Here is a 26,061-nt window from a genome sequence, read left to right as displayed (position 1 = left end):
CCCCCCCCCCCCCCACAGCCAGCCCACCGCCCCAGCTCTGGGCACCGTCAGCAGGCCAGCGCGTACGGCCCCCAGAAAGTCACGCCTGTTGATGAAGAACCGTCCCGACAATGCGGGCGTGGTCTCTGAGATTCTGGCGCCTGCTCTAGGCTCTTGCCCTCTAGATACTCACGGCTTTCACTTTCTCACACCCCACCTGGTCTTAGCGGGCCACCGACTCCAACGTCAGTGGTCCACGGGGCTCCTCTCTCTGTGTCCATCCTCCCTGGCCATCTCATTTTATCCCTGGCCTTCCTCAAACCCAGGGCTCCTGAGTTAAGCTCTCAGAGCAGAGCCAGACGGTCGGTGCCCCGCAGAATGCCACCTGGAGGCCCCTTGTTTAAAAGGTTTTAAAAGCTCAGCTCTTCAGCTCGGGTAAGGTGTGTGACCCGTCTAGGGCTAATTCCTCCCCTGTAGAAATAGCAACACCTGCCTTATTACAAGGTCATAAGAGAAGGTGGCAAAAAAACAACTCTTGGAAAAGGTTTGATGTGGAACCTGCAGCTAAATAAGTTCTTGATTAATACTAGCTATTATTATTAATGAGCACACGGTAAGCGTTGGTGGAAGGAAGGCTAAACCCAGAGCCCCAGCTCTCTCCCTACCCTGCTGTTCCTTTAATCCCTGTATCCGGAGGCCCCTCCCGGGTGAAAGGCATCCCGGGAACTCTCTACTAGAGCCCAGCCCCCTCTCCAACCTCCCACTGTGACAGAACCCTGCCCCCACCCTCCCAGGGCTGGGAGCAGGAGGGAGGGGCCCCTTCTGGCCCAGATACCCTTGTGATCTGCAATTCCGGACTGTCTCTAGCACTGCTCATTGTTCAAGCATTTCTTGTTGGCTTGGAGTTTAAGCATTACTCACATTATTGTTTATCGCAAATTCTCTTCGGCCAGGTCAGCAGTTGGGGAACGCCCATCCTGTGTGTCCCTCAGACTTATTACTGCACATTTTAACACAAACAGTGACATTGACGATGAAGAGACTATTCTACTATCCAAGGGAAGTTCATGCGTTTGTTTGTGAAGCGGTGGACAGCGGGGGTGATGGTTGCTGGTAGGGGCGAGTGTTCATGATACTCGTGTCCATGAAAGAAACGTCCAAACCTGGAGAGAATTCTAATGAGATTATTTGAGCCAGAATGACAATTGCCAGGAAGTAAAATCTCAACGGATTGAGAAAGTGTGCCAGAGAATGGCAGTTTAGCGGCTTGTTGGATGCATTAGAATCAAAGGAGGAGACGTGAGGTGGGTCGTCGGTGGTAGACTAAGGGGCGGGAGCTGGCACAGCGGGGGAATTTCTGGGATGGGATAAAAAGTAAAGCAGGGACACGCACTTCTTTTAAACGTGGATGGGCGCAGGAGAGTTAACAGTTAACATTTGCAGCACGTAGAGATGGTATGCGGGGGACGAGATGATAGTGAGGGGTCTGTGGTTAGTGCTGCGGTCTGGACGTTGTGCCCTGAGGGGTCCGGAAGGGGAGATTACCTGGCCTCCCAAAGGTATGTTATCTCCGATGCATGGACAATAAACAGGCTCACTTAAGGTAAAGATTGACTTTTATCAAGGAAGCTACAGGCTTAGGACGTGAATACCCGCCAGGCCCCGCTTTTAGTTAGAGATTTTGATGGTCAGATAATCCTGTGTGGTTACTTTCGGTCTCTGGGTTTGTAGGGCCGCCCCTGAGCTTGTCAGGGTTATTAGGTGGCCCCCTTTTCATGCACACAGTAAAACTAGATATTTGGCTGAAGACATTTCTAAGCAAAACGTTATGCAAAAGGGAACCAGAACTTTAAAGATGTGGACAATTCCCTGCACGTCCGTATCACAAAAAAATGAGAAAGTGTGCTTGGGAGAAAACACTAAGGGTGTGGCAAACCTACCATTTCAAAAAGGAATGTGTGTGCCAACCATGAGTTTAATCAACCATCTCAACTAAAGCCAGGGATTCTGCCAGCAGCAGTGTGCCAGCTGGGACCAAAGGCAACAAGAAAATGGCTTGAATGAAGGAAGATCATCCCCTTGTTAAGCCCTATGGGGCCAGGCCATAGACCTGTTTGGCTGCGAATACATACTGTTATTCAGGACAAGGGAGGAAGGGACCGGAAGGTGTTTCAGAGATCAGCAAGGCTGCCACTGTCACCACCTGCATAGAGTTCAGAGGCGCCGGGGTGCAGGGCTGCCTCCGTTAGCGTTCAGAGCACAAGAGCAATACCCAGGCAGAGCCCTGAGGGTACAACAGCCCTGCTCCAGACAGAGAGCCTAAGCATGGGTGGGGACACACAGAGAGCCACAGTGCGGACAGCCCTCCATTGTAATAACCGTGTAGGCGGTGTTGCCACCTCAGTGGGTCTGTGAGGCTGGCCCGCCATCCCAGTGGGTATGGAATGCACAGAATCACGCCAAGGAGCGTTGTTCTCCAGCCTTAGGTCTGGAGAACTTAGGTCTCGCGGGACTGGTCTTGCTAGATTCGGACTTGCTTGGGACCTGTCGCCCCTTCTTTCTTTCCTCCCTCCCTCTGGGAATGGGAATACCTGTTCTATCCCTGTCTCGCCGTTGCATTTTGGAAGCACAGGATTCATTTGCTTTCACAGGATGACAGGTGGACAGGAATTTTGCGCCGGGATGATTCGGAAGTACCTTGCATCTTACCCAGATTTGATTTGCATACTGAGATAAGACTTTGGACTTTAGGATTGATATTAGGTTGCTGAGATGGAATTAATGTATTTTGCATGTGAGAAGGACATGCATTTTGTGGGGCAAGGGACAGAATGCAATGGACTGTATGTCTGTATCTCCCCAGAATTCACGTGGAAAGCCCCCCCCCCCGCTTAATGCGATAATGGCAGGAGGTGTGGAGCCTTGGGAGATAGATCAAGAGGGTGACCTCGTAAGAGGGCCCCAAGGGAGCAATCGAGCCCTCTTTCCATTATGTGAAGACACATTGAGAAGTCAACAGTCTGCAGCCCCGAAGCAGGCTCTGACCAGAACCTAGCCATGCTGGCACCCTGACCTTGGACTTCCAGCCTCCAGAACTGTGAGGACTTTCTGTTCAGTGACATTTTGGTAATTGCAGCCCAAACTGACAAAACATACGAAAATAACTGCTACTTGCCTGTCGGTTGGGGACTTTGACGATTGGAGATGCATGACCATAATGGCTCATAAACAAAAATACAAATGATGCCCTGGCACTGCCAGGTTCCCGTGGGAGCCCGTGGGCTCCAGGTGAGCTGCTGCTGGCTGTGACACGTTTGCTTCTTAACTCAGTTAACATCTGCCTGCCAGCTCCAGAAACTCAGTTATCGTTGGACCGTTGCTTTTAGAGCTGCTGACTCGTGAACTGACCTATTTTGATGGGGACCGAAAAGGGACTTTGAGAATTTCACTGGCCTGTCATGGTCATTGTCCTGCTTGACTCCATGATTTCAAAAGCTGGATTCGTGGTGGGAGAATGAGCAGCGGGCCAACCGCTGGGGCTGAGGCCCTTTGCAGGCTTTGGGGGGAAATCTCAGAGACCCTTCTGGGTGTCTGCGCTGGGGAAATGCCCGTCGCTTTGGAAGGTGGAGTAGCAGAGCGTGCCATGCTCTCCAGTTGCTTACTCTGGTGGCCTGAGTCGGTACCCCTTCTGTTTCACTGGAAAAAAAAAATGGCAAAAGTACAATACAGTTAGGATGGCATTTTTCATGAGCTTTTCGAGTTCGCATTACACGTGAAAAGGGCCTTGCGGTTCTCTCCATGATGGCTTTTCGGGAAGGCTGCAAGAGGCGACCATATGTCTGGCGCTGCTCCAGAGCGAGCCAGAGAAAACTTACCTGTTGGCCAAACAGAGCCCATAGTTTGTGAGGCTGATGCTTCAGTTAGATAGTGAAGGGCCTGGAATACCTCATGAGAGAGTTTGGATTGTATCTGGAAGCTCATGGAGAGCAATACACTGATGGCAGGAGATACGGAAGGAGGACGGAAGCAGATTTCTAAAAGTTTCCTTAACCTTAAAAGTGCTGAGGATTATCTGGTGGATTTCACTGCAGAGTCTCACATTTTAACCCTGAGTTTCTCTCTTGTCATCGCTAAGCAGGGTGCCTGTTCGGTGAGCTCTGGTAGCATAGTTCTTCCCTTCTGTGCATCTGGCTTGCTACCTCTGCCCCACAAGATGGCAGCCATTGGGTTTTAGCAGTGTGTTTGTTTACGCCTGGACAAATGAAAGCCACCGCTTAAAAATCTCAGAATATAGACCATGTTTTTATTCCAGTCATCCTAACATATATGAAGAAAGTTCTTTGTGGAGCAGGCAGATTGATTTGAGGTCAAACTTGCAGGTAGAAAGTTCCATGGGCACCCGTTACTGCTTTCTGGGAGAAGAGGGCTCAGATAAAGTTCAACATTGCCAGCCACCCCAACCCCTGGCCCCCCATGTTTTTGTTCAACATGAATAGCATTCATTGCTAAAAACTTACAGCCGATCATAAACGTCCAGATTGGAATGAAGCAGGGCTTAAGAAGTAGTTGCCTGGGGGGCTTCTGTTGCTGTTCGTTTTCTTTTTCTTTTTCTTTTTTTGTAAAACCGGTTGGACCATCTGATGAGAGGTGGACAAAGTTTAGTCGTTTTAGGGTCCTGCAGATCAGACATCTTAAAAGAGGAGGGATACCTAACGTGAAAAAGAAACAATATCAAAGTTTATATTACAAGCGCCAGGAGTCAATCCCAAAAGCCTAGAGATTTTGAAGATGTCAGTGGGTGAAAATCTTTTGATTATGTAATGCCACTAATGGCCGTTTTTGAAGCTCTCGAGATGGGTCGATAGTGCTCTTGGTGACACTGTCCACAGTCTTGGCCATCTATCATATTAGTGTATATGGGGACTGAGCATCTCTCCAGAGTTCCTTAATCCATGCAGTGATTTGTTCAGGGCAAATTCTAGCCCAATGCATGGTCTGCCGTGATGGTGAGTTTAGGTCGAGTTACTGGGCTTCAGTGAACAGTCCTTCAGATCCTCAGGGAAGTTGAAAGGCAGCCTGGCATGTCTGGGGGGATCTGGGTTGTTAGGTTTTAGTTCTCCATGGAGAACTCCAGGTCAGATGGGAGGGCGAAAATTGGAATTGTTACTTTGGAAGATTATACCTAGATAATGAAGGAAATGGGAAGGGTTGGAACTTTGCTATTTGCAAATTGGGCAGGGTAGCACGATCCAGTCTGATTAAAGATAGGTGCTAAAACTGTTTTTTTTTTTTTTGAGAGAGAGAGAGCAGGACGCCAATTAAATCTCAACCAGACACGCCACAGTTTGCATACTTATGAGCGACCCACCATTAACAAGAGATGCAAAAACTCAAAGCAGGGGAAAATAAATCTCTGAAAATCCAAAAGGGTGTATTATACACAATGCATCATTTTCCATTGAAGCACAAAATTTCTCTCTTTTGATTAAAGTTAATCTCAAAAAATATATATTCTCGATTAAAAAATAAGGCTGGTCTCCTTAGATTTGGCCTAATTATTGACACAGTTTCAACAGCAATGGTAATTTGTCATATGGGTTTATTTAGGTTACTTTGCTAGAAGTTTTCATAAAGAACCTTAGATTGGACTTTTAAAAGCCCCATGAGGCTAAGAAGCCAATCTAAGATTTATCCAACCTATTTCACGTACAATACCTATAAATTTGAAAGGTAAAATTTTTTCTTCTCTAGATCCCCAAAATATCCTAAAGCTTTTGGACCTGGCAGGAACAGACTCTCCTTGCTCCCCTGTTAGGCTGGGAATTCTGTAAGTCAGGTTTTCAGCCTAGTTTTCCCAAGAGGGCTTTGTATGCGTTGGCTCCATGAAGTCAACCTTTGCTCCTTAAAAGCATCTGATCGTATCTGATTTAATGAGCGTCATTTTCCGATATGACATTCCAGGCAAGGCCTGGGTTGTATAAACAATATTTTTAATCTTGTCATGGTAACAAAGAGGACAGTCTCCTGTTAAAACTATGCAGAATAAGTATATTGTCATGGAAATAATATTTAATAGGAGTTTCTGAATCATGGAGATAATTTGGAAGACAGTTAAGATAACATTTACAAATGTTTTAATTTACAAAAGCATAATCTACTAAATTGTTACAAGTTTTAGGTAGCTTACAAAGTAAGAGAAATGGATTCCTTATATATATAAAAAATAGAATATTTTAACATCGATGATATTCTAAACAAAATCCTCAATCACCCCCCTCATCAGTTTATTCAGTCCTAAGTGATATTTGCTGTACTTGGACTTGCATTAGTGGCCCCACGACCTCATTTGGTTCTTGATTGGAGTTCTTGAGATCCTGACTGAGTTCACTGGCGTGGTCCCAGAGTTTTTTACAGGATACCATCAGCAGGCTGTACATGGAAGTCCTTTTCTATGGCGGTCTGAGAAAAAAACCTTTGTTAACAATGAACTACTCTGCCTTGTAGCCAATTGCAGGTGCTGTCAAGGGTGCATTAGATTAAATTGAAAAATACCTGGATGAGGAAAAGATTGAGATGGCTGACGTTAACTTACCGGTTTTCATTTTCAAAAGCGAAAGATCTAATGAGAGTTCATTAGGAGAATAATAAATAATAAAGCAACTGACAAGGACAGGTGGTTGCTTCTGGGGCACACAGTACAACACAAAACTCAATCCAAAAAAAGTTTTTAGACAAAATATCAATAAACATAATGGTTTCTGTTTTCAGAGAAGAGTGGATGTTGCATCTGATTTATAAAAATGGATGAAGATGATCTCTACAGAGAAAAAAAATCTTCAGATGTAATGTAATAATACTGACATAAGGTACCAACCGTATGGCTAGAATATACCAGAAAGACATCAAGACAAGGAAGTAATCAAGTAGGCCCTCCACGTCTGTGTGGTAGTCAGATTCCACACAGACGCGAGTCCCCCATGGGAACCGGTGATTTGAAGATGCTCATTCAAATTAAAGAAGTAAGTCGCGATAAAGTTAACATTTAAAAAATGACTTAAATTACAACTGCTAACACTCTCCTGTTCTCTGATACCAGGCCAGACAGTGCTGGGAATCTGATAAATAGAGACACATCAGGGTCGAGGGCATTGACATGCGTCTGGGAGCTTTCTGTACAGCATGCAACATCTGAAACATGTATATTCAAATATTTTACCCCTGCAAATTTAAACTAGGGAAAGCTAAGCATTCCTTCTGATTTGGCAGAGCTTCCCCTGCAACTCAGACATGAAACCCCCAATTGCTAACCTGGGCACTGAATGTTTAGGGAGGTGGCTGGATTCACTCTATCGCTGTGGGGAGAATGTTTATTAATGAGGAGAGTTTCAAGGAAAAGGAAGGAAACTTGGAGTATTCAGAGACAGGTAAATGCACAAGTCTGATGGGAGTCGCAAGGAAAGATGGAGCTGGGTCTTATATGTGAGGACAGGGTGGTCCTTTGCACTGTGCTGGTTTTTCAGGACACGCAAGGGTGAAAGATTTCTTTACAGTCACTTTCCTACATCTGGGCTCAGGTAAACCTCAGCTTTGTCGGTGGTCTAAGATTCACAAAGCAGAGCGTAACCCACAGCGCTTTCGGAGGACAGTGCCAGCTCTAGGGCCCTCTGAATTCCCATGGGGGCATTTGACGGAAGAAGGGGGCATTCGTGCAGAATGAGGAGACTACAAGGCATGAGTGTCACCCTCTCCAGCCCTCATGGACATTTTATACTCTCCTGCCATGCTTCCTATCTTACCGATCTGGAGAATGCTGGTCAGGCGCCAGCCAAGGACGAGTAAGTGAATGACAGTTTTCCAGGAACACCCGTCAGTCAGCCCAGGCTTCGGGCTTGTCTGCCATTCGTCCCTGCCCCAATGTGAAGGTCACACCAACTCTTCTAATTGCACACTCTGAGAAGCTTTCCTCTCCATCTTGACCCTGCCACCATCTTATATCCATGCCAATGACCCTGGTGACACCTTGGCTCACTGTTTATGGGGAAACGGTAGGACTTAGGCACATGGTCTTGTAGTCGGCTGGATCTTGGTTCCGATCCAGGCCTATCCATTTATTAGCTATGTGATTTTAGGCAGTTTTCATTTTAAAAAAAAATAAGAATTGAGTTGATTGGTATTTCTGCATTATAAAGTAACCATACTTCATTATAAAATGTGGAAATATAGAAAACAGAATATCAGTAGCTATGATTTGCTGAGCACATCCTATGTGCACAATGCTTTGCATCCAGTGCCTTCTTTTAAGAGCAAATCTAAGGAGGTAGACTGAGGTTAAGAGAGGTTAAGAAACTTGCCCAGGATAACATAGCTAGTAAGCTGCTTAAGTGGGATTTTACATCAGTTCTTCTTGACACCGAAGTTTATACATACATGCTTTCCACTCAAAGAACCACAATTATTGGGATGTATTTCCTTCCAGTCCTTTAAAGAAACCTGAGCGTAACATACATAGTTTTAATAATATTTTATGTGTGCTTTTCATAGACAATGTTTTCTATTCTGCTTTTTCCATATAATATTTCATCGTAGGTGTTTTGCCGTGTTTGTACATTTTGTGTTCTGCTCCTTTTTAATGGCTGTAATAACAGTCCATTACGTAGAACTACTTCATCATTCCCCAATCCTTGGACTTTTGTTTGTTTGTTTGTTTTCAATTATTCCTTATCATTAATACCATCGAATGCCTACCTTTGGGCATAAAGGTTTCTCTTCCTGTATTCAGGATTATTTTTTTTTTACATGTGGTTTCCCAGAAGTGAATTTACTGGCTAAAAGGTTATACAAACTTTTAAGCCTTTTGATCCATATTCTAATCCTTCGTGGGAAATTTCCAGCCATTTCGGAAGTCAGTCCCGAATAGCGTTAGGAAGATCCCGTGACCTTGCTGAACCACAGTTTTCTCATTACTCAAATGATAATAAAAAATAACGTCAGATTTTAGAAACATGTAGCATAGTGTCTTGCCTTTCCTCTTTCTTTCGCTAACATTTTACTCTTCCTCCTGTGAATATTTTTAGGGACAATTCATTCTTGCTGGACTCTCCTTTTAATGCTGTGGGACTGCTAGATGTTATCGAAGAATACTGCTATCAGTTTTCTGAGCTATGCTTTGTAGTGATGGCGGGGCCGGGAGTGTCGCTGATGGTGGTGGTGCTGGCGCCAACAGTGCTGGTTCTGCAGGCCTGTTTTCTTCTCCAGCCTGTTTTTCTTAGTCATCATTCTTCTTATCTGAAGAGAGGACAAGAGTCGAACCCCTTCCCCCTGCTCTTTTGTGACTTTTCTCTCCTACAACACTCTACTGGATAGTGTGATCTTACTCGAGCTTTGCTTTTCTTTGCATAATTTCTGTTCAGTGTTAGCTTTCAGAAAGTGCCATAATGATCCATGACATTTGGTTAAAAATATACTTAGTAAGAGGCCTTATAGGACTTTATCACTCTAAGCCAGAAATAACCATGGTCCAAACCTTCTTGAAGCATTTGTCACTGCACTATATACATGAGCAAAGAAGAACGAATGTGAAACCTTTTGGGGAATCAAAAAACCATTTGGGGGGCAGTTAGAGAAGAGGATATGACAAAGGTACTCTGGCTGTGACTGGCAACTCATCGTTTTCTCACGGCACTTAGAGTATTGCATTGGGGTCCCCTTCTGACTGTGCAGCTAGCTGTGTTACCTTGGACAAGTCAGTTTCCATGCCTGGACCCCTATTTCCTTTAAGAATAAAATGAGGTAGTTGCACTGATATACACGATACATACAAGTCTGAGCCTTTTAGACAGCGGGTTATCAGAATGCAGAAGCTAAAATCAGAAGCTCGACCTTACTACTACTTCTTATCTGCTGCATATACCTCAATGGGCCTTAAAGTCTTCTGATTACCAACTAAATAAACTTACAAGGCCTTTCAGAGACCACACAGTGAACCATGGGGGTTTTCTTGACCCAGTAACTTAATTTTAAATTGATTTAACAATTACTGAAGTGCTTGTTAATTGAAAGTACATATCGAAAATCTCTGACCCAGACACCTCAGTGGGAATGGTTGAGAAATAGCCTCTGAAAAGCTGTTCTTCCATAAAAGTGATAAAAACACTGGCAAAATTTCCAAAATCGGCTTTCTGAGAACTCTGGAAATTAACCAAAATTTGCAATATAAGGTGTTTATTTAAGGAAAATGGTTGAATAATTGGAATAACAGTGAGCTCTGTGGTGTTTGCCCTATTGCCATCCCCTTTTCTCCAGGTCCACAGTAGCCTTTAAAACTACCAGCTATACAATCATGGAAGTTGAAAAACATCATCACTTATATGGCTGTCTTATATAAAATGACTCAGAGCTGACTTACTGCAGGTGGATTTTTCCTCAGAGAATTTGTCAAAAACAATTAGTGGTAATTTTTTAGCACTTCGGCTGCCTCAGGCAGCAGAAAGAACAGTAGCAAACAAGAAGCCGAATAATAAATCCAACAAGAAAAACTGGAGAATAAGATTTCCACAGCGAGCTTTAAAAGTTGCAACATATTCCTGAAAATCTAGCAAGTCACGCACATGTGTAGGACTTTGCTATATTTGAGATTTGCATCTGTCCAGAAAAGGTTTGAGAAAGCTCTAATCTCTTGTTTCCGGCGAACCTCAGAGATCTGTGCAAAGAAGTAAAGACTGAAACAGAGTTAGTTATAAACCAGCTGGCCAAGTATTGAAGGCAGATACCAGCACATACACAGAGCCCTTTGACAAAAGCTGGGAGACTTATTTGTTCAAAGAATTTAAATAAATCTTTGTCCAGTCATTAAGCGACCACTAAGCTAAGTGACCGGAGACTTCATTGGATGAACATGGCAAGGAATACAGACTTTATAGAATTAGTCCATGAAGTCACTAAACAAACAGCAACAACAAGAACAAAAAAAAACATGGGAAAGGAGAGCTTTCTGATTTCCAAGGTTGTCGCATTGCATTATTTAAAATGTTTATTTTTCAACAAAAAAAATTACAAGGTCTGCAAAGAAATAAGAACAAAATGGCCCATGAACAAGGACAACAAAAACCCAACAATAAATAGAAATTGTCCCTGAAGAAGCCGAGTCATTGGACTTCCTAGGAAAAGACTTTCAATTACCTAGTTTAAATATTATACATTTATATTATAATTTATATAAAAATAAAAATTCAGTGTACTTAGCTTAATAAAAAAGAACCACTTAACAGTTGTGTACTTGTAAAATACAATAATTAAAATGAAAAGTTCACTATAGGGGCTTAACATCAGAGTTTTACTGAGAGAAGATAGAATGAGCAAACTTAAAGACACATGAATTGAGATTATTCACTCAGAGAAAAATAAAGAAAAAGTAATTAAGAAAATAAATAAAACTTCAGAGACTACAGATACCATCAAGCATAAGAGCACATGCATAATGGGAGCCTTAGATGAAAAGGAGAAAAAGGGCAGAAATAATGTTTGAAGAAACAATGGCCAAAAACGTGAAAAATTTGGTGAAGAAATTTAATCTGTTCATCTCATAAATTCAACCAGCTCGAAGGAAGACAGACTCAAAGAGCTACATGTTTAAACACATCACACTCAACCTGTCAAAAGACAGGAACAAAGAGAATTTTGTAAAAAGAAAAATAAGAGGAAAATGTCTTATCATGTATAAGAGATTCTCAAAAAAAAAATAACAGCTGACTTCTTTCACCAGAAACCATGAAGATCAGAAGGTAGTGGGTTGACATTCAAAGTACTGAAGGAAAAGTCTATCATTTATTAACTTGCAACCTTATCACAATATTATTGGCTATATTTCCCTTCACAGACGATTACTGTGATTATTGGAGTGATTATATCGTGAGGTATAAAAATGTCGAATCACTATATTGTACACCTGGAACTAATATAGCTAACATAATATTACATAGCAACTTTACTTAAATAAAAAAGTTTATAAAGAAAAATGTCTATCAACCAAATATTGTATATCCAGCAAATCTGTCTATTAAGAAACCGAGAGGATAAGACATTCTGTGGTAAACAAAAAACTTAAGGAATTAATCATTAACAGATCTGCCCTGGAAGAATGGTAAAGGAAGTCCTTCAAGCTGAAATTAAAGGACATTAGAGAATAACTAGAATTCACATGAATAAATAAAGATCACCAATAAAGGTAACTACATAGGTAATATAAAAGACAGTATAAATGTATTTTTGTTTTTAACTTTATTTTCCTGTTGGTTTTAAAAGGCTACTGCATAAAGCAGTAATTATGAAATTGTACTGATTTTAAAAGACTACTATGTAAAGCAGCGATTATAAAATGTATAGAGATGTAATTTGTATAACGGTATAACAAAATAATATAAAGGGGGCCCAGATGAACTGCTTTGCATGTCTCATACCTCAGAGTTTTGGCATATTAAACCAGGATAAAATAACGTTTGGACTGGGCCTAAACCAACCTCGTGTCCCAAACTATTTGCAAAGATTACAGGAAATCAGATATTACGACTACCAGACAGATGACTTCTGGACTGAAAACTAAAAATTTGTTTAACCTTAGCATCGCTCTTTTATGTTATCTGTACCAAGAGCAATGCCTTCCTTCTTTGGATGTAATTGTTCCCCTTCCCTTTCTCATAAATGCCCCTCACCTTTGCCTTCTAATCAGCGCTTTCCAAATAGCTATTCTTTTTTTTTTTTTTTGATCTCAAATAAAAGTTGTTGCTTCTCACTTTGGCCTTTTTTTTTTTTAAGTCTAGCAACAATAACAGCATGAAAGATGAGGAAGGGATGGAGCTATGTAGGTCCAAAGTCCTATTACACTCCTGAAATGGAATTGTCCTTAATCTGAACTAGATTATTATAAATCGAGGTGTTAATTGTAATGCCCAGGACAACCACTAAGAAAATAACTAAAAATATATATCGTAAAAGAAACAACAAGGGAATTAGAACGGTAAACTAGAAAACAATTATTTAACTCAAGAGAAAGCAGTAATGAGGGATTGAGGAACAAAGGCATAAGACTTTTAGAGAACTAATAGAAAAATGGAAACCCTATCTTATCAGTAATTAATTAAATGCAAACAGATTAAACACGCCAATCAAAAGGCACAGATTGGCAGAATGGATGCAAAAACATGATCCAATTGATCTCCGTCTAAAGAGTCATACATTCATTACCTTCAAAAACACAAACGAGTTGAAAGTAAAAGGTTGGACTAAGATATACAATGCAAACAGTATACAGTAGAACTGGAGCAGCTGTATTACTATCAGACAAAATAGACTTTAAGACAAAAATAGTTAATAGAGAATGACATTTTATTATGACAAGAGTCAGTCATTCAAGAAGACAGAACAATTACAGATATCTATCTATCCAAAAATAGAACTCCAAAATACATGAAGCAAAACTTAAAGAATTAAAAGAACAATTAGACAACTCGCCAGTAATGGTTGGTGATGTCAGCGCCCCATTTTCAATAATGAATTGAAGAACAATTGGACAGAAGGCCAAGGAAATAGAAGAGTTAAACAACACCATAAATCAACTATATCTGACACACATTTTTCAGAACACTCCATCCGAGAAATGTAGAGTATATTTTTTTCATGTGGACATGGAATGTTCTCCAGAATAGATCATAGGTTGAGCCAGAAAATAAGTCTCGATAAATTTTAAAGAATCAAAATCATACAAAAGATGTTTGCTGAACGCAGTAGAATGAAATTAGAAATCAATAACAAAGTTGGCAACTCAAAGTGGATCAAGAGGCTAAAAGTAGGAGCTAAAACTATAAATCTCTTAGAAGAAAAAATAAAGGTATAAATCTTCATAACCTTGACTAAACAGTGGTTTCTTAGATATGACAACAAATGTACAAGTAACAGAAAGGGTAGATGAATTAGATTTCAACAAAATTGTAATCCTTTATTCTTCAAAGGACACCGTAATGAAAGCGAAAACACAGCCCATGGAATGTGAGCAAATTTTGCAGGTCGTCTATCTGATAAGGGTTTATGTACAGAATATATAAAGTACATTTACCATTCAACAATAAACACAAATAACCCAATTAGGAAATGGGCGAAATAATTAGATAGACATTTATCCAAAGCAGATAATATAAATGGCCGATAAGCACATATGAGGATTCTTAGTATCATTGATACTTCGGGTAAAACAAAACCACATCGAGATACCGCTTCAGACTCACTAAGGTTGTGGGTATCAACGGGACAGACGATACGAAATATTGGCAAGGCGGGGAGAAATTGGAACTCTCATACATCGCTTTGGTAATATAAGGTGTAGATCATTTGGAAATTTCAGTCCCTCAGAAAGATAAACAAAGAGTTATATGATCCAGCGATCTATGCTTCAGTATGTTCCCCAAATAATCGAAAACATGTGCACACGAAAATCTGTACACAAATGATTATGATTGCATTATTCATAATAGCAAGTAAATCAAAACAACACAAGTGTCCATCAGTTGATGGTTAATCAAATGTGATATAGCCATACAGTGGGACAATATGTGGCAATAAAAAGAACAGGGTTGTTAGTACAGCATGGAATAACCTTGAATTAGGCTAAGTGAGAAGACTGCATATTGTGGAATTTCATTTATGTGGAATGTCTAGATTAGGCAAAACCATAGAGACGGGAGGTAGATGAGTGATTGTCTGAGTGTCGGGGGAGGTGGAAATGGGGAGTGATGAAAAGGATCTAGTGGCGATGGTTGCACGACTTTTAGAAAACACTAAAATCGACTAGGCTGTACTCTTTCAAATGGTGCATGGTATGATATGTAAATAATATCTCGATTTTAAAAGCGATGTCGTCTTTTAGGAAAACTTCGTTTTGAGACATACTTAATATTGTCAAATTTGGAGTTTCTTCGAGAATGATGAAGTCTGACTCATTAAAAGCCCAGCTGCTGGTAGTAGTAGCTTCTCCTGTCTCTGTTTGAGAATCTGTTCAGGTGGTGTTTAGTCACCTAATCTTTGCCTACCTCTACCTGGAAATGTGTGGGCAGTGTGACAGTGTAAGATCTCAGCTCTGGCAGCAAGCCGGGTGCGAAGGTGACACCTAGCTCTGCCGTTAACTTCCTGTGTGAGCGTGAACAAGTTGCTTAGCTTCTGTGAGCCTGAGTTTTCTCCTGTTCAGATAAGGGATGATTAAATGTCCCTGATAAACTTACTGTGAAGGTTAAATTCTCAGTCAAATGGCTTGGCGCACTTGCGTTTCAAGAGATTAATCTTTTCCTTTTAATATTCTAACCTGGTACTTGTCACATTTCCTTTAGAGGCAAACTGATCTTGCTTGGAAATGTGCCAGAATAACAACAACAAAAAATCTCTCTCTGACTCCTTTCGTAGTATAAAATATTTGGGGACAGGAGGTCAGTGAACATTTGCGTTTTTTGCTGTTTACTCTTTCTGAATAGGGTGTTTTTCTTCTCCGTGCTGAGGTCGAGCTTTTAATTGGCAGTGTTTGCCAAGGTGATTTCCCTGGGCATGTGCAGCAACTTAATCCTCAGAAGAAAGAAATGCCATAGTCTTGTGCCCCGTGTTGACCGCAGACTTGTTTCCTCGGTGCTAGGAGTGCTGCTTTCGTTGTCCAGTTCTCTTAGGAAGGGAAATAAACCTATTTGTGATCGAAGGATATAACTATGGACACATTTGTTTCTCTTCACGCTTCTGGTATGTTCGCTTTTATTCAGATTCCACTTCAGAATACTCTTCTTGTTTCTGGTGAGAATTTGGGAACTTTAAGATAGTTAGAATTTAAAGGGACACTAAAGACTGTCGAGCTTAATGTAGCTTTTGTATGTGTGTACGTTTGTTTGTTTAGTATATGAAGAAATAGAAGTCCAGGGAGAAGTGATTTCCCTAGTCACCTTGCAGAACTGGAACCAGAAGACTAGAAAACTGGGATGGGGGAAAGGGAGTAATACCCGCTGCCTGCCGTGTGTTGGCACTCTCTCTACCTTTAATTTCCCTTCTCATTTAGTCCTTAGAGCGACACTCTCAGGTATATCGTCATGCTTATTTGACAAGTCAGGCAGCTGCAGCTCAAAGGGATCGTCACTAAGCCAAAAGTCACGCAGCAAGAAGATGATTGGCTGAGGCTGCAGATCCAAGTTCTGTCTCTGAAGTTCGTGCTCCTTCTGTTTCTCCATCTTGCCCTCCAAACCCGAATCCTCCACGTCTATCACCCCATGTAATGTACTTTCTAACATAGCACACGCCTTCTGCAGTCCCACAAAAGATCTTCAGGAACTTGAGGAGAAATAACACTGGAACACAGGGATATGGGTTCAGGCTTAATATTAGACGCACAGATCAATGGAACAGAATTGACAGCTCCGAAGTAAACCCGTACATGTACGGTCAACTAATATTTCACAAGGGAGCCAAGAATACTCAATGGAATAATGGCACAGCGGAAAAGCCTCTTGACGTGGGTCTTGGTGGTGATGTTTTGGATATGGCGCCTTAAGCACAAGTATCAACAACAGAATCCACAAGTGGGACCTACATCAAACTAAAAAGCTTCTGCACAGCAGAAGAAATAATCGACAAAATGAAAAGGCAACCTATGGGATGAGAGAAAATATGTGCAAATCATCTATATAAGGGGTTAATATCCAAAATATGTAAAGAACTCATTCAACTCAATAGCTAATAATAATGATAATAATAATAATGATAATAATAATAATCCAATTTAAAAATGGGCAAAGAACTCAAATAGACATTTTCCCAAAGAAGATATTGAAATAGCCAACAGGTACATGAAAAGGTGCTCAGCATCACTGGTCATCTGGGACACACAAATCGAAACCGTGATGAGATATCATGTCACACCTGTCAGAATGGCTATAGCAAAAAGACACGAGGTAAGGGCTGGTCGAGAATGGAGAGAAAAGGCAACCCTTGTGCGCTGCTGGTGGGCGTGTAAATTGGTGCAGCTGCTATGGAAAAGAGTATGGAGTTTCCGCAAAAAAATTAAAAAGTAGAACTACTTAAAATGCAGCGATTCCACTTTGGGGTATTTATGTGAAGGAAATGAAATTACAATGCTGAAGAGAGATCTGCATCCCATGTTCATGGCGGCTTTATCTGTAATATTCACGACATGGAAATGACCTAAGTGTCCATTAACAGATTATATGTGTATATATCATAATCTCCATGTATGTGCATATGTATACATATATATATGTATACATTTATATATATGTATATATCTGCTAGAATACTATTCAGCCATAAAAGAGAAGGAAGCTGCCATTTTTGGCAACGTGGATCGACTTGCAGGGCATTATGCTAAGTGAAATGAATAAGACAGAGAAATACAAATACTGTATGGTCTCACTTATATGTGGAATCTAAACAAACCAAAGTCAAAAAAAAAGTCAGATTTGTGGTTGCCAGAGCTGGGGGTAGGGGGTGGAGCAGTTGGGTGAAGGGGGTCAAAGGTGCAAACTTCCGGTTATAAATAAGTCCTGGAGATGTCATGTGCAGCATGGTGACTGTAGTTAATGCTGCTCTGTGGGATATTTGAAAGCCGTTAAGAGAGTAGATTCTAAAAGTCCTCATCGCGAGGGGAAAAAAGCACGCGAGGCGATGGATGCTAACTCAACTTATTGTGGTAAGCGTTCCACAGTATACTTAAGTCAAGTCATCATGCTGTAGACTAAACTTACACAATATTGTGCATCAATTATGTGAGTAAAACTGGAGGAAGAATACCTCTTGGGTGGTGGGATTGGCAAAAAGAAAAAGGAGAAAAGAGACATTCTACGGGGCGCTGTACGCATTCTCCTGTTGGCCTGAGACCTGGCACCTTGGTCCTGGGGCCACGCGGACTTGGGGCGCTGGTTCTACCTCCTGTCGCACAGATCTCTGCCCACTCGCCTATCAAGTACCGTAATTAATTTGGTTTGTTTTTCATTTTATCCTTCCAGCTGAATCCTTCAAGGAATTTGCTGAATTGCTCAACGAAGTGGAAAATGAGAGGATGATGATGGTAGGTTACCAACACTGGGCCTGGGGCTGAGATCGTCGCTGATGTTGGGGATCTTTCCTGTCTTCATTGGTTACACGGATGCTCTGTTGTTTTGGTTTTTGCCTCGTAGCTGCCTGATTCTGTAAAGACAGGAAATAGATTCTCTCAAGCTCCCACTCCAGGAGTTTAGCATCCAGTCGAGAGAAATTAGTGCAGAAACCCTGTTCCTTTGATTTCATTGAGAAAGGATTTCAGAGAGTGTTTGATTGGGCTGTTGAATATTTCAACCAAAATTATGGTTTTCAGTGGTCTTAAGGACATTATCCATTTATTTCTCTGCTTCCAGAAAATAATAATTACTGTTTTATTTAAATGTATGTGAAAACTTTTTACCTTACATTTTCCGTACATTTTTGAAAATTAATAGACTTTCATAGTTACGGAAAAATTTGAGTGAAAAGGACAGAGAGATTTCGTTTACTTCCTTTCTCTTCCTGCCCCTTTCCACACACAGTTTCCTTTATTTCTAACATCTTGCAAGTGGGGTGCATTTGTTCCAATTAATGAGCCAATACTGACACAGTGTTATTAACTAAAGTCCATAGCTTTCGTTACAGTCCACTGTTTGTGTTGAACATTCTGTAGGTTTTGACAAATTTGTAATGACATGTATTCACCAAGAAAGTATCATCATACAGAATATTTTCACAGCCCTAGAAATCCCCAGTTCTCAAACTATTCACCCCTTCTCCCCTCCCCTTTGTATGAACCCCTGACAAACACTTGTCTTTCCTTTTACCGTTTTGCCTTTTGTAGCGTGTCATATCGTTGGAGTCGTATGGTATGTAGCCTTTTCAAATTGGCTTCTTTTGCTTAGCAATATGGATTTAAAGATTCTCCAAGTCTTTTCATGGCTTCATAGCTTATATCTTTTTATCCTTGAGACATATGTCTTCCATTATATCGATGTACTCTGGTTTGTTTATCCATTCACCCACGAAGGACATTTTGGTTGCTCCCAATTTGGGGAATTATGAATAAAGCTGCTATAAACATGTGTGCAGATTTTCGTGTGGCTATAAATTTTCAACTAATTCTAGAGAGTGCAGTTGCAGGATTATGTGATAAGAGTGTATCTAGTTTCGTAAGAAACTGCCAAACTGTCTTCCGAAATGACTGTGCCATTTTCCATTTCCATCAGTAATGAAAGTTCTTGTTGCTCCACATCCTTGCCAGCATTTGATGCTGTCAGCTTGGGATTTTACCCATCTTAATAGGTGTGTAGTGGTATCTCATTGCTGTTGTAATTTGCATTTCCCTGATAACATATGATGTTGAGCAGACGTTCGTATGCTTCTTTGCTATCTGTCGATCATCTTTGGTGAGGTGTCTGTTCAGGTCGTTCGCCCATTTTTTCCTCGGGTTGTTGGAACCTCGTAGAGGACAACAAACAGGTGTACCTTGCCTTCTCTCATGAGATGACTTCCTCCTGGCAGCTCAGGTTTGTTATGCCCATTTATTCCATTAGCAAGAGTTCTTGAATCTGTAATCACTCTTCCTTTTTAGCAGTGCAGTGCTGACTTCTCAGAATACTGTTCTCATTTCATCTAGGCTCCCAGAGAAAGTAACACTGATGTTGGCTTGGAGGCGGGGGAACTAGAGACTTAGGCTCTAATCATGGCGGTGCCGCTAACTTCCTTGTTGACTTAAGACAAGTCGTGTACTTCTCTGAGTCTGGTGAGACTTTTTATATGTAAAATGAGGAAAATAATCCCCACCTCCCAACGTTGTTATAAATACCCCACGTGATATAATGAATACTGTAGTGTTTTATTAATAGCAAAAAACACCGATTCTGTGTGTTGTTTCTAGTTCCCCTTCGTTGCCCCCAAGATCCTGCTTGTGGACATTTCACTTGGGAATTTTCTTAGTTCAAGAGATTTGCTTCTGAGGACACGAGAGAGACCAATACGAGTAGTTTCCACAGAGCCTGGTAGATGGCCCACCGGTTAATCCTCACTCTACTAAACATTTTCTTCTGCCCGAAGAGTTCGTGGACTGCTGCCAGCGTTGATCTCAAAGGCATTCACCCCCATTTCATTCAGCCCCATTGGAAAGCTCGGCCGTACTCCCTTCAGCCCTAGTTGTTTCTTGATCTCTTTTATTTATCCAATTACAAAGCGCTAAAATATTGAAGTAGGATTCATCTTTTGAGATGTTGTTTTTCTCACCCTTCTTGCTGGCTCTTGTCCACAGGACTGACTCATTTTCTTCTGTCTTTAATTATGTCATGCCCTTTTGTCCCCTCAGCTCTCCAATCGTGTATTGAGTCTTGGCTTCCTATTTCTCATTTAATTCCGGGGGTGCTGTGAAGGTTCGGCTCAGTGAGGGCCTTTCACTTCGTGCCAAGAATTCATTGCTTCATTGCACCTCTCCCATTTCCTGGAACTGAGGTAAAAGGACTCCCACACCCCAACATGGATAACGTGGGAGATGTTATCCAAAAAAAAAAAAAATCAGCTTTTTGTCCCTTCTATAAGAAGAGGCCAAAAGAAGCATTAGAAGAACAGGAAGGAAGTTCCCAGCTGTGGTGTGTGAGGATGGCAAATGTCTAGTCATTCTCATAAGTGAATTAAAATTGTGGAAGGAGGACATGGTTCCATAGTGTAGCGGTGAGCATGTCTGCCTTACACGCAGGAGGTCCTGGGTTCGCGCCCCAGTGGAGCCACGGTCCATGGTCTATGGCCATGCCACCCTGAACAAGCCCGATGTCTGATCTGGGAAGCTAAGCAGGGTTGGGCCTGGTTAGTACTTGGATGAGAGACCACCTAGGAACACCAGGTGCTGTAGTCATAAATAATAATAAATAATAAAAAAAAATCGTGGAAGGAAGTATGGATAGGAGAAACGAAGAGAAGCATCCCAGCTGTGATTTCTTGAGCACGACCCTTAGGGATACTGTTGTGCCTCAGAAGGTGACCTTTAAAAGTCTGAATGACAGACTTCCTGTTTGACTAAAGATGGGAGGCTTGCCTAGGTGCCTCTATGACTTCGAAGGGGACTCTATAGGCTAAGTTCGAGGTCCGTCTTTGAGGACAGCCAAGAATGACCGAAAGAGGCCCATAATATTTGAACCGCTGGACCCTCGATGTCTTTTTTGGTAAACGGTTAACCTTCCTGAACAATTTTGCGCTGCTGGGTTGAATGCCATCTCATTCTCGCTAAATGCCCAATTGCTGTCAATTTGGGCTTCAGTCAGCGTAAACCTGATTAGGTAAACTCACTACTGTGTTGAGAATGGCATGTATCACCCTGGGGTTCCTACCCCGAAATAACAGGGGCGTTTCTCTTTGAGAGCTCACAAAATGGATGTGGCGATCAGAAAGGGGTGTAAAGGTCAAGTTTACCTAGGTAGAGGGCTTTTATGAATAGTGGTAGACTTCTTTTTTAATTCATTTAGTTCCAATTACACTTGACACAGAATAAGTAGTTGCTAGACTTCTAAGGTGTTTAAGGGGAAAACGGAATGAAAAAATCGAGCCAAGCTTCAGTGTGACCGTTTCCTACATTTCTTGCTCTCTGTCCTGGCAGAAAGAAGTATCATAAGTCATAAGTGTCAAAGGGAGGAAAAGGCGACTAGGAGCCATGTTGCCGGTGTGAGTAAGGGAAGACTGTGGACTCCGATCTCAGCCAGTCACACACTCCTTTCCTAGACTGAGACAGCGCCAAATGCCTAAAAAGCAGTGGCCTTACAGATCCCGTGTGACAAGTTGCTCGCACACCTGCTTATGCAAGAAAACTCCTTGGAACATAAGAACCTGGCAACTGTGCCCGCAGACGCGTGTGCAAGGGCTCAGCTGAATATCTACACAGAGGCTTGACACATACTACTACTGTCTTTAGAAGTGGCGAGTCACATAGTATTGGTTCAAAGCAGAAACAAACCCACTCATATTCGAGGGAGAGGGGACAGAGACCTCACCTCTCATCGGGAAGAGTGTCACAGAATTTGTGGCCATGACTTAAAACCTCCCAAAAGCAGAAAAATGACTCCTCGTACTGGGTCAACGACACCGGTGGCGTAGCTTGTTTCCAGGTGGACGCAAAGTTGACAGCATGTAATTCACAGTCCACGGACGTGTAGAGTCACATATGTCTGTATTTTTGACACCAGGGAAGCTAGTTGAGCTTTGATTGGATGAGAGTTTGCCCATTTACTTGAGCCTTGGGTCATACCTGGATTCAAAACAGAAGACCCAAAGTGCCTGCAGGACCTGGATAAAATATGTCCTAACGCCCCACTTTGCATGCTTTGTGGTGGTTGTTTGTTTGTTTATTTTTTAGGCGAAGCAATCCTTGGTTGACCTCACAGATTGCAAGGACCTTGTCAGCTTACAATCCTTTATTTTTTTAATTATTTTTATTTTTTACGCCTACAGCACCTGGTCTTCCTAGGTGGTCTCCCATCCAAGAACTAACCAGGCCCGACCCTGCTTAGCTTCTGAGATCAGACAGGATTGGGCTTGTTCGGGTGGCATGGCCGTAGACTGTGGCGGGAGTTTAAATATTGCTTTTTAGTTTGGAGAATTCAGGACTGGTCAAACTCGCTTTCTGCTATCTTCCATTTTTTGTCGGGAAGATCTATCTTGACTTAACTGATACTTTATGTCTCATCTGACGAGGAAGCCAATCCCTCATTTCCTGGTCTTGTAATAGATCGAGATGAATGCAATGAGCCCCGAAATCTAGCCCTTTGTGTGCATTCTCTATGGTCTTCCAATAACGTGCAGGAACCGACCACACTTGTTGCCTTGGGCAGATGCAATCTCGCAAGAGGTTTTATATGAAGACAAAGCTTTGTGTATCTCTCCCTGCCCACTGGGCAAGGTCCAGGTTGGGTATGATGGTTTTATATCTCCAGAACCATATCGGTGCCGATATTTCAGCACCTGAACAAGCTGTTCTTATCAGTTTCTGAGCATCGATAGGTAATTTCAAGGCCTGGTCTAGAGTTCTCTGTGCTACCGTAATACACTCCAGATTCTGAAGGAAGTATTCTGGCTTTACGACACACCAGGACAGGACTGGCAGTGATATATCCTGGCATTTATCCTTACGCTATTACCGCTAGCTCGTTTGCCTCCCATGAAATAGTGCAGTTGACCTTTATATGTATTTATCATTCCCATTCTCTCCTTTTTACCACACAGACTTCGGGCCTCCTGTATCTGTTTCTGGACACGAATCAGATCAGAGTACTGGTAAAATTATAGGAAAATACCCCTAATTCCCTTCTCTCGTTTCCTCTTAAAGTGTTCAATTTTAAGAGACCAATCTGGGAAAAAAGATGACGAGAAAAGCCAGCCGGCTAACAAACGAGTCACCGCTTTGCAGGATGGTGTATCGCTAGGGAATGCCCCAGCGACAAGGAATCTCGAATCTGAACCTTGCTAAACTAAAAGGCGATTTGTGTGTTCTTTCTTTCTTCTAGGTTCACAATGCTAGTGATTTGCTGATCAAACCCCTGGAAAATTTCCGGAAGGAGCAAATAGGCTTCACTAAGGTACCTTTTCTCCATGTGTAGAATATGCTTTTTACGGCCATTGAATACTTGTCTGGGCTACCGCTCTACTCTTCTGGGGTCAGAGAGGTTTGTCTCTAGAAGAAAACGCATCATCAAATAAATGAGAAAATCAATTGGCTCCTGGCTGTGCTTCCAGCTGGCTATGTAACTGTGGACCCGACAGTTTCTCTATCTTGAAAATGAGAAGTTTGATAATGATAGTTGTTATTTAAAGACTACTTTGTCACCCCCAATAATTTTGATTCAAAAAAAGCCAGAGTGCTTACTGCGCTCTGAGCATTGGGTTAGAAACTTCACATTCATTCTCCTGGGAGGTTCTGGTCTTATCATCATTTACAAATGAGGCCTGTGGTTTGGACAAGGTAAAGAACATGACCAAAGTTATATAGTCAGTACAGATAGTAGCCAGGATGTAGACCTGAGGTTCTTAGCTTTAAATATCACATGCCATTAAGCCATGGTATCTAGATCTGTGCTGTCCAGTATGATAACCAATAGCTATAGAAATAAAATCCAATTAATAATCCACTTTCTCAGTCATGCTAGTCACATTTCAAGTGCTCGGTAGCCCCATGTGGCTAGTAGCCACTGTACTGGCCAGCACAGATATAAAACATTACTCTTATCGTAGAAATTTGTATTGGATAGCCTTGAGTCAGATAATGTCCGATCTTTTTCCAGCGTGACCACTCACAGGTATCTCTGATTTCCTAGCACCTCCTAAAGGGGTATGAATAATTGTGAAATTCATTCTTATCAGCTGGGCGTAGGCCTGTTTTGTGAGCTCCAATATGTACGCACCATGTAACCAAGATAGTCTACCAGACCTCAGTGTAGCGTCTTGACCAAGCATCTGGCCCTTTTGAGAATATGCCATTCAGTGGTCGTTATCAAGAATATCATGACAGGTAGTTTGAATCCTGGATATAAAAGTAGCAGGTTCTGACAAGGAAGAGCACACTAGTGGATGTGCTTCCACCACCTGGCACCATCGGTCAGGTCGACATGGGCGTTATTTGAGTGACTGCCATGCACGCAAAGTCACTTCTTTGAATAGCCCAGTGAGGCTGGACTCCACTCGGTTCATCTCGGGTCTCATTAACATAAATACTTAATTGGGACAGTATGTAATTGAAGGAGAGAAGAACCTTTCAGATCACAAGTGTGGTGGTAAGAAAACAATTAAGTACTTGTTAAGTGACATGACAGTTGTCCTATAACACTGAATAAAGACGATGAAGGACGGCGGATGTGAAGACGCTCGCGCGTAGTTGACTTTTTCATTCCTGGATGAGAATAAGAAAAAGCAAAGTGTGAATTGGCAGCAGTGATTGACCTCACGTCATTGGAAAGAAAGGAAATGAATTTCTATCCCGTCCTTCCTGTGACCCAGGATGTATGATGCCCATTACCCCAGCGAGGAAACTGAGGCTCAGAAAGGGTAAATTCCTATCAGTCTTTTTTCCTTCTACTTCTTTCCTAGTGGAGTCAACCTGTACGCACCTGCGAGGAAAGTGACCAGCACTTAGTGTGACAGTCATTTTTAAGAAAGTATGTAAAATTCCCCCAGCAGTACAATTTAAGATAGCAGAAAGGGCTGAGAACTAAGGACCAGAAAATGCAGCTTTCAGGCTATCCCTGCGTATTATCCGTTTATTGGCTCCTTAACGCGTCTTCTGTGAGAATGGACAGAATTCCTCTAAGCATCTCTCCTTTTCAGTGAGCAAGGTGTTAAGCTTTCTTAGTCTTTCTTAGTCTGTTTCTTAGAGCGATGTTGCAGGGGCCAGAGGCTTTCCCGAAGTTTCCGGCTCGTGCACTAGTGGGTCAGCGGAGTGGGTGTGAGATGTACAGTGATTTATCCGCATTCCTGGTCCCTCAGTGACTGTGAGGCCTCCGCCTGCCCTGGCAATAAGCTTTCCGCAGGTCTCTCAATGGAGATCTCTTTCTGAAGGGCTCCCCACCCATGCTGTCTGTCTTCCAGCTTTCCTCTGTCCGTCCCCACGTCGCACGCCTACTGAACGAAGGTCTATAATGGGGCTGATGCTCCCTGCTTCCTCTGCCAGCCCTTTACAGCCCACTTGTGCCCTACGGGGGTCCCACTGAGGCAGGCTGGCCCTGCGAAGCCCACCCAAACTGGTTTTCGCACCCTCTCCGTAGACCCGCACCACTGGTTGCTGGTTGTCCCCCAGCTACACTCTGGAGAGGTGCCTGCCACTCACGGGGTGACTGCAGCAGACCAGCAGGTTAAAGCAGTTAACTTCTCTGCTGTTCGATGGCTTAAATGATACCTTTTCCAATGAGATTCGCACCCCTTCCAAATCTGTCCTCCCTCGGGTACCACCTCCGTCAGCCTTCTGATACCATACAAGTTTCCTTGTATCTCGTATTTACTTTTTCTAGTTTAATAAGTTTGTAGTTT

At 42.2% G+C, this 26,061-nt stretch overlaps 1 protein-coding gene and 2 pseudogenes across 4 annotated transcripts in view; 2 read left to right on the top strand and 1 right to left on the bottom strand.

Annotated features, from left to right (window-relative positions):
* The window catches only part of OPHN1 (oligophrenin 1), a 240,962-nt gene that overhangs the window by 97,990 nt on the left and 116,911 nt on the right, over positions 1 to 26,061 (top strand). For all 4 annotated transcript variants that reach the window (XM_025044450.1, XM_025044447.1, XM_025044449.1 and 1 more), the window contains 2 exons: positions 18,018 to 18,079; positions 23,550 to 23,621. In XM_025044450.1, coding sequence (XP_024900218.1) covers positions 18,018 to 18,079; positions 23,550 to 23,621 — 134 coding nt within the window. The remainder of the gene's footprint in view (positions 1 to 18,017; positions 18,080 to 23,549; positions 23,622 to 26,061) is intronic.
* On the top strand, positions 20,796 to 20,911 carry LOC112477197 (annotated as a pseudogene).
* Positions 22,489 to 22,606, bottom strand: LOC112477194 (annotated as a pseudogene).

Source organism: Pteropus alecto, unplaced genomic scaffold (genome assembly GCF_000325575.1).
Source record: "Pteropus alecto unplaced genomic scaffold, ASM32557v1 scaffold312, whole genome shotgun sequence".
Taxonomy (NCBI): domain Eukaryota; kingdom Metazoa; phylum Chordata; class Mammalia; order Chiroptera; family Pteropodidae; genus Pteropus; species Pteropus alecto.
This window is presented reverse-complemented; position numbering and strand designations above follow the sequence as displayed.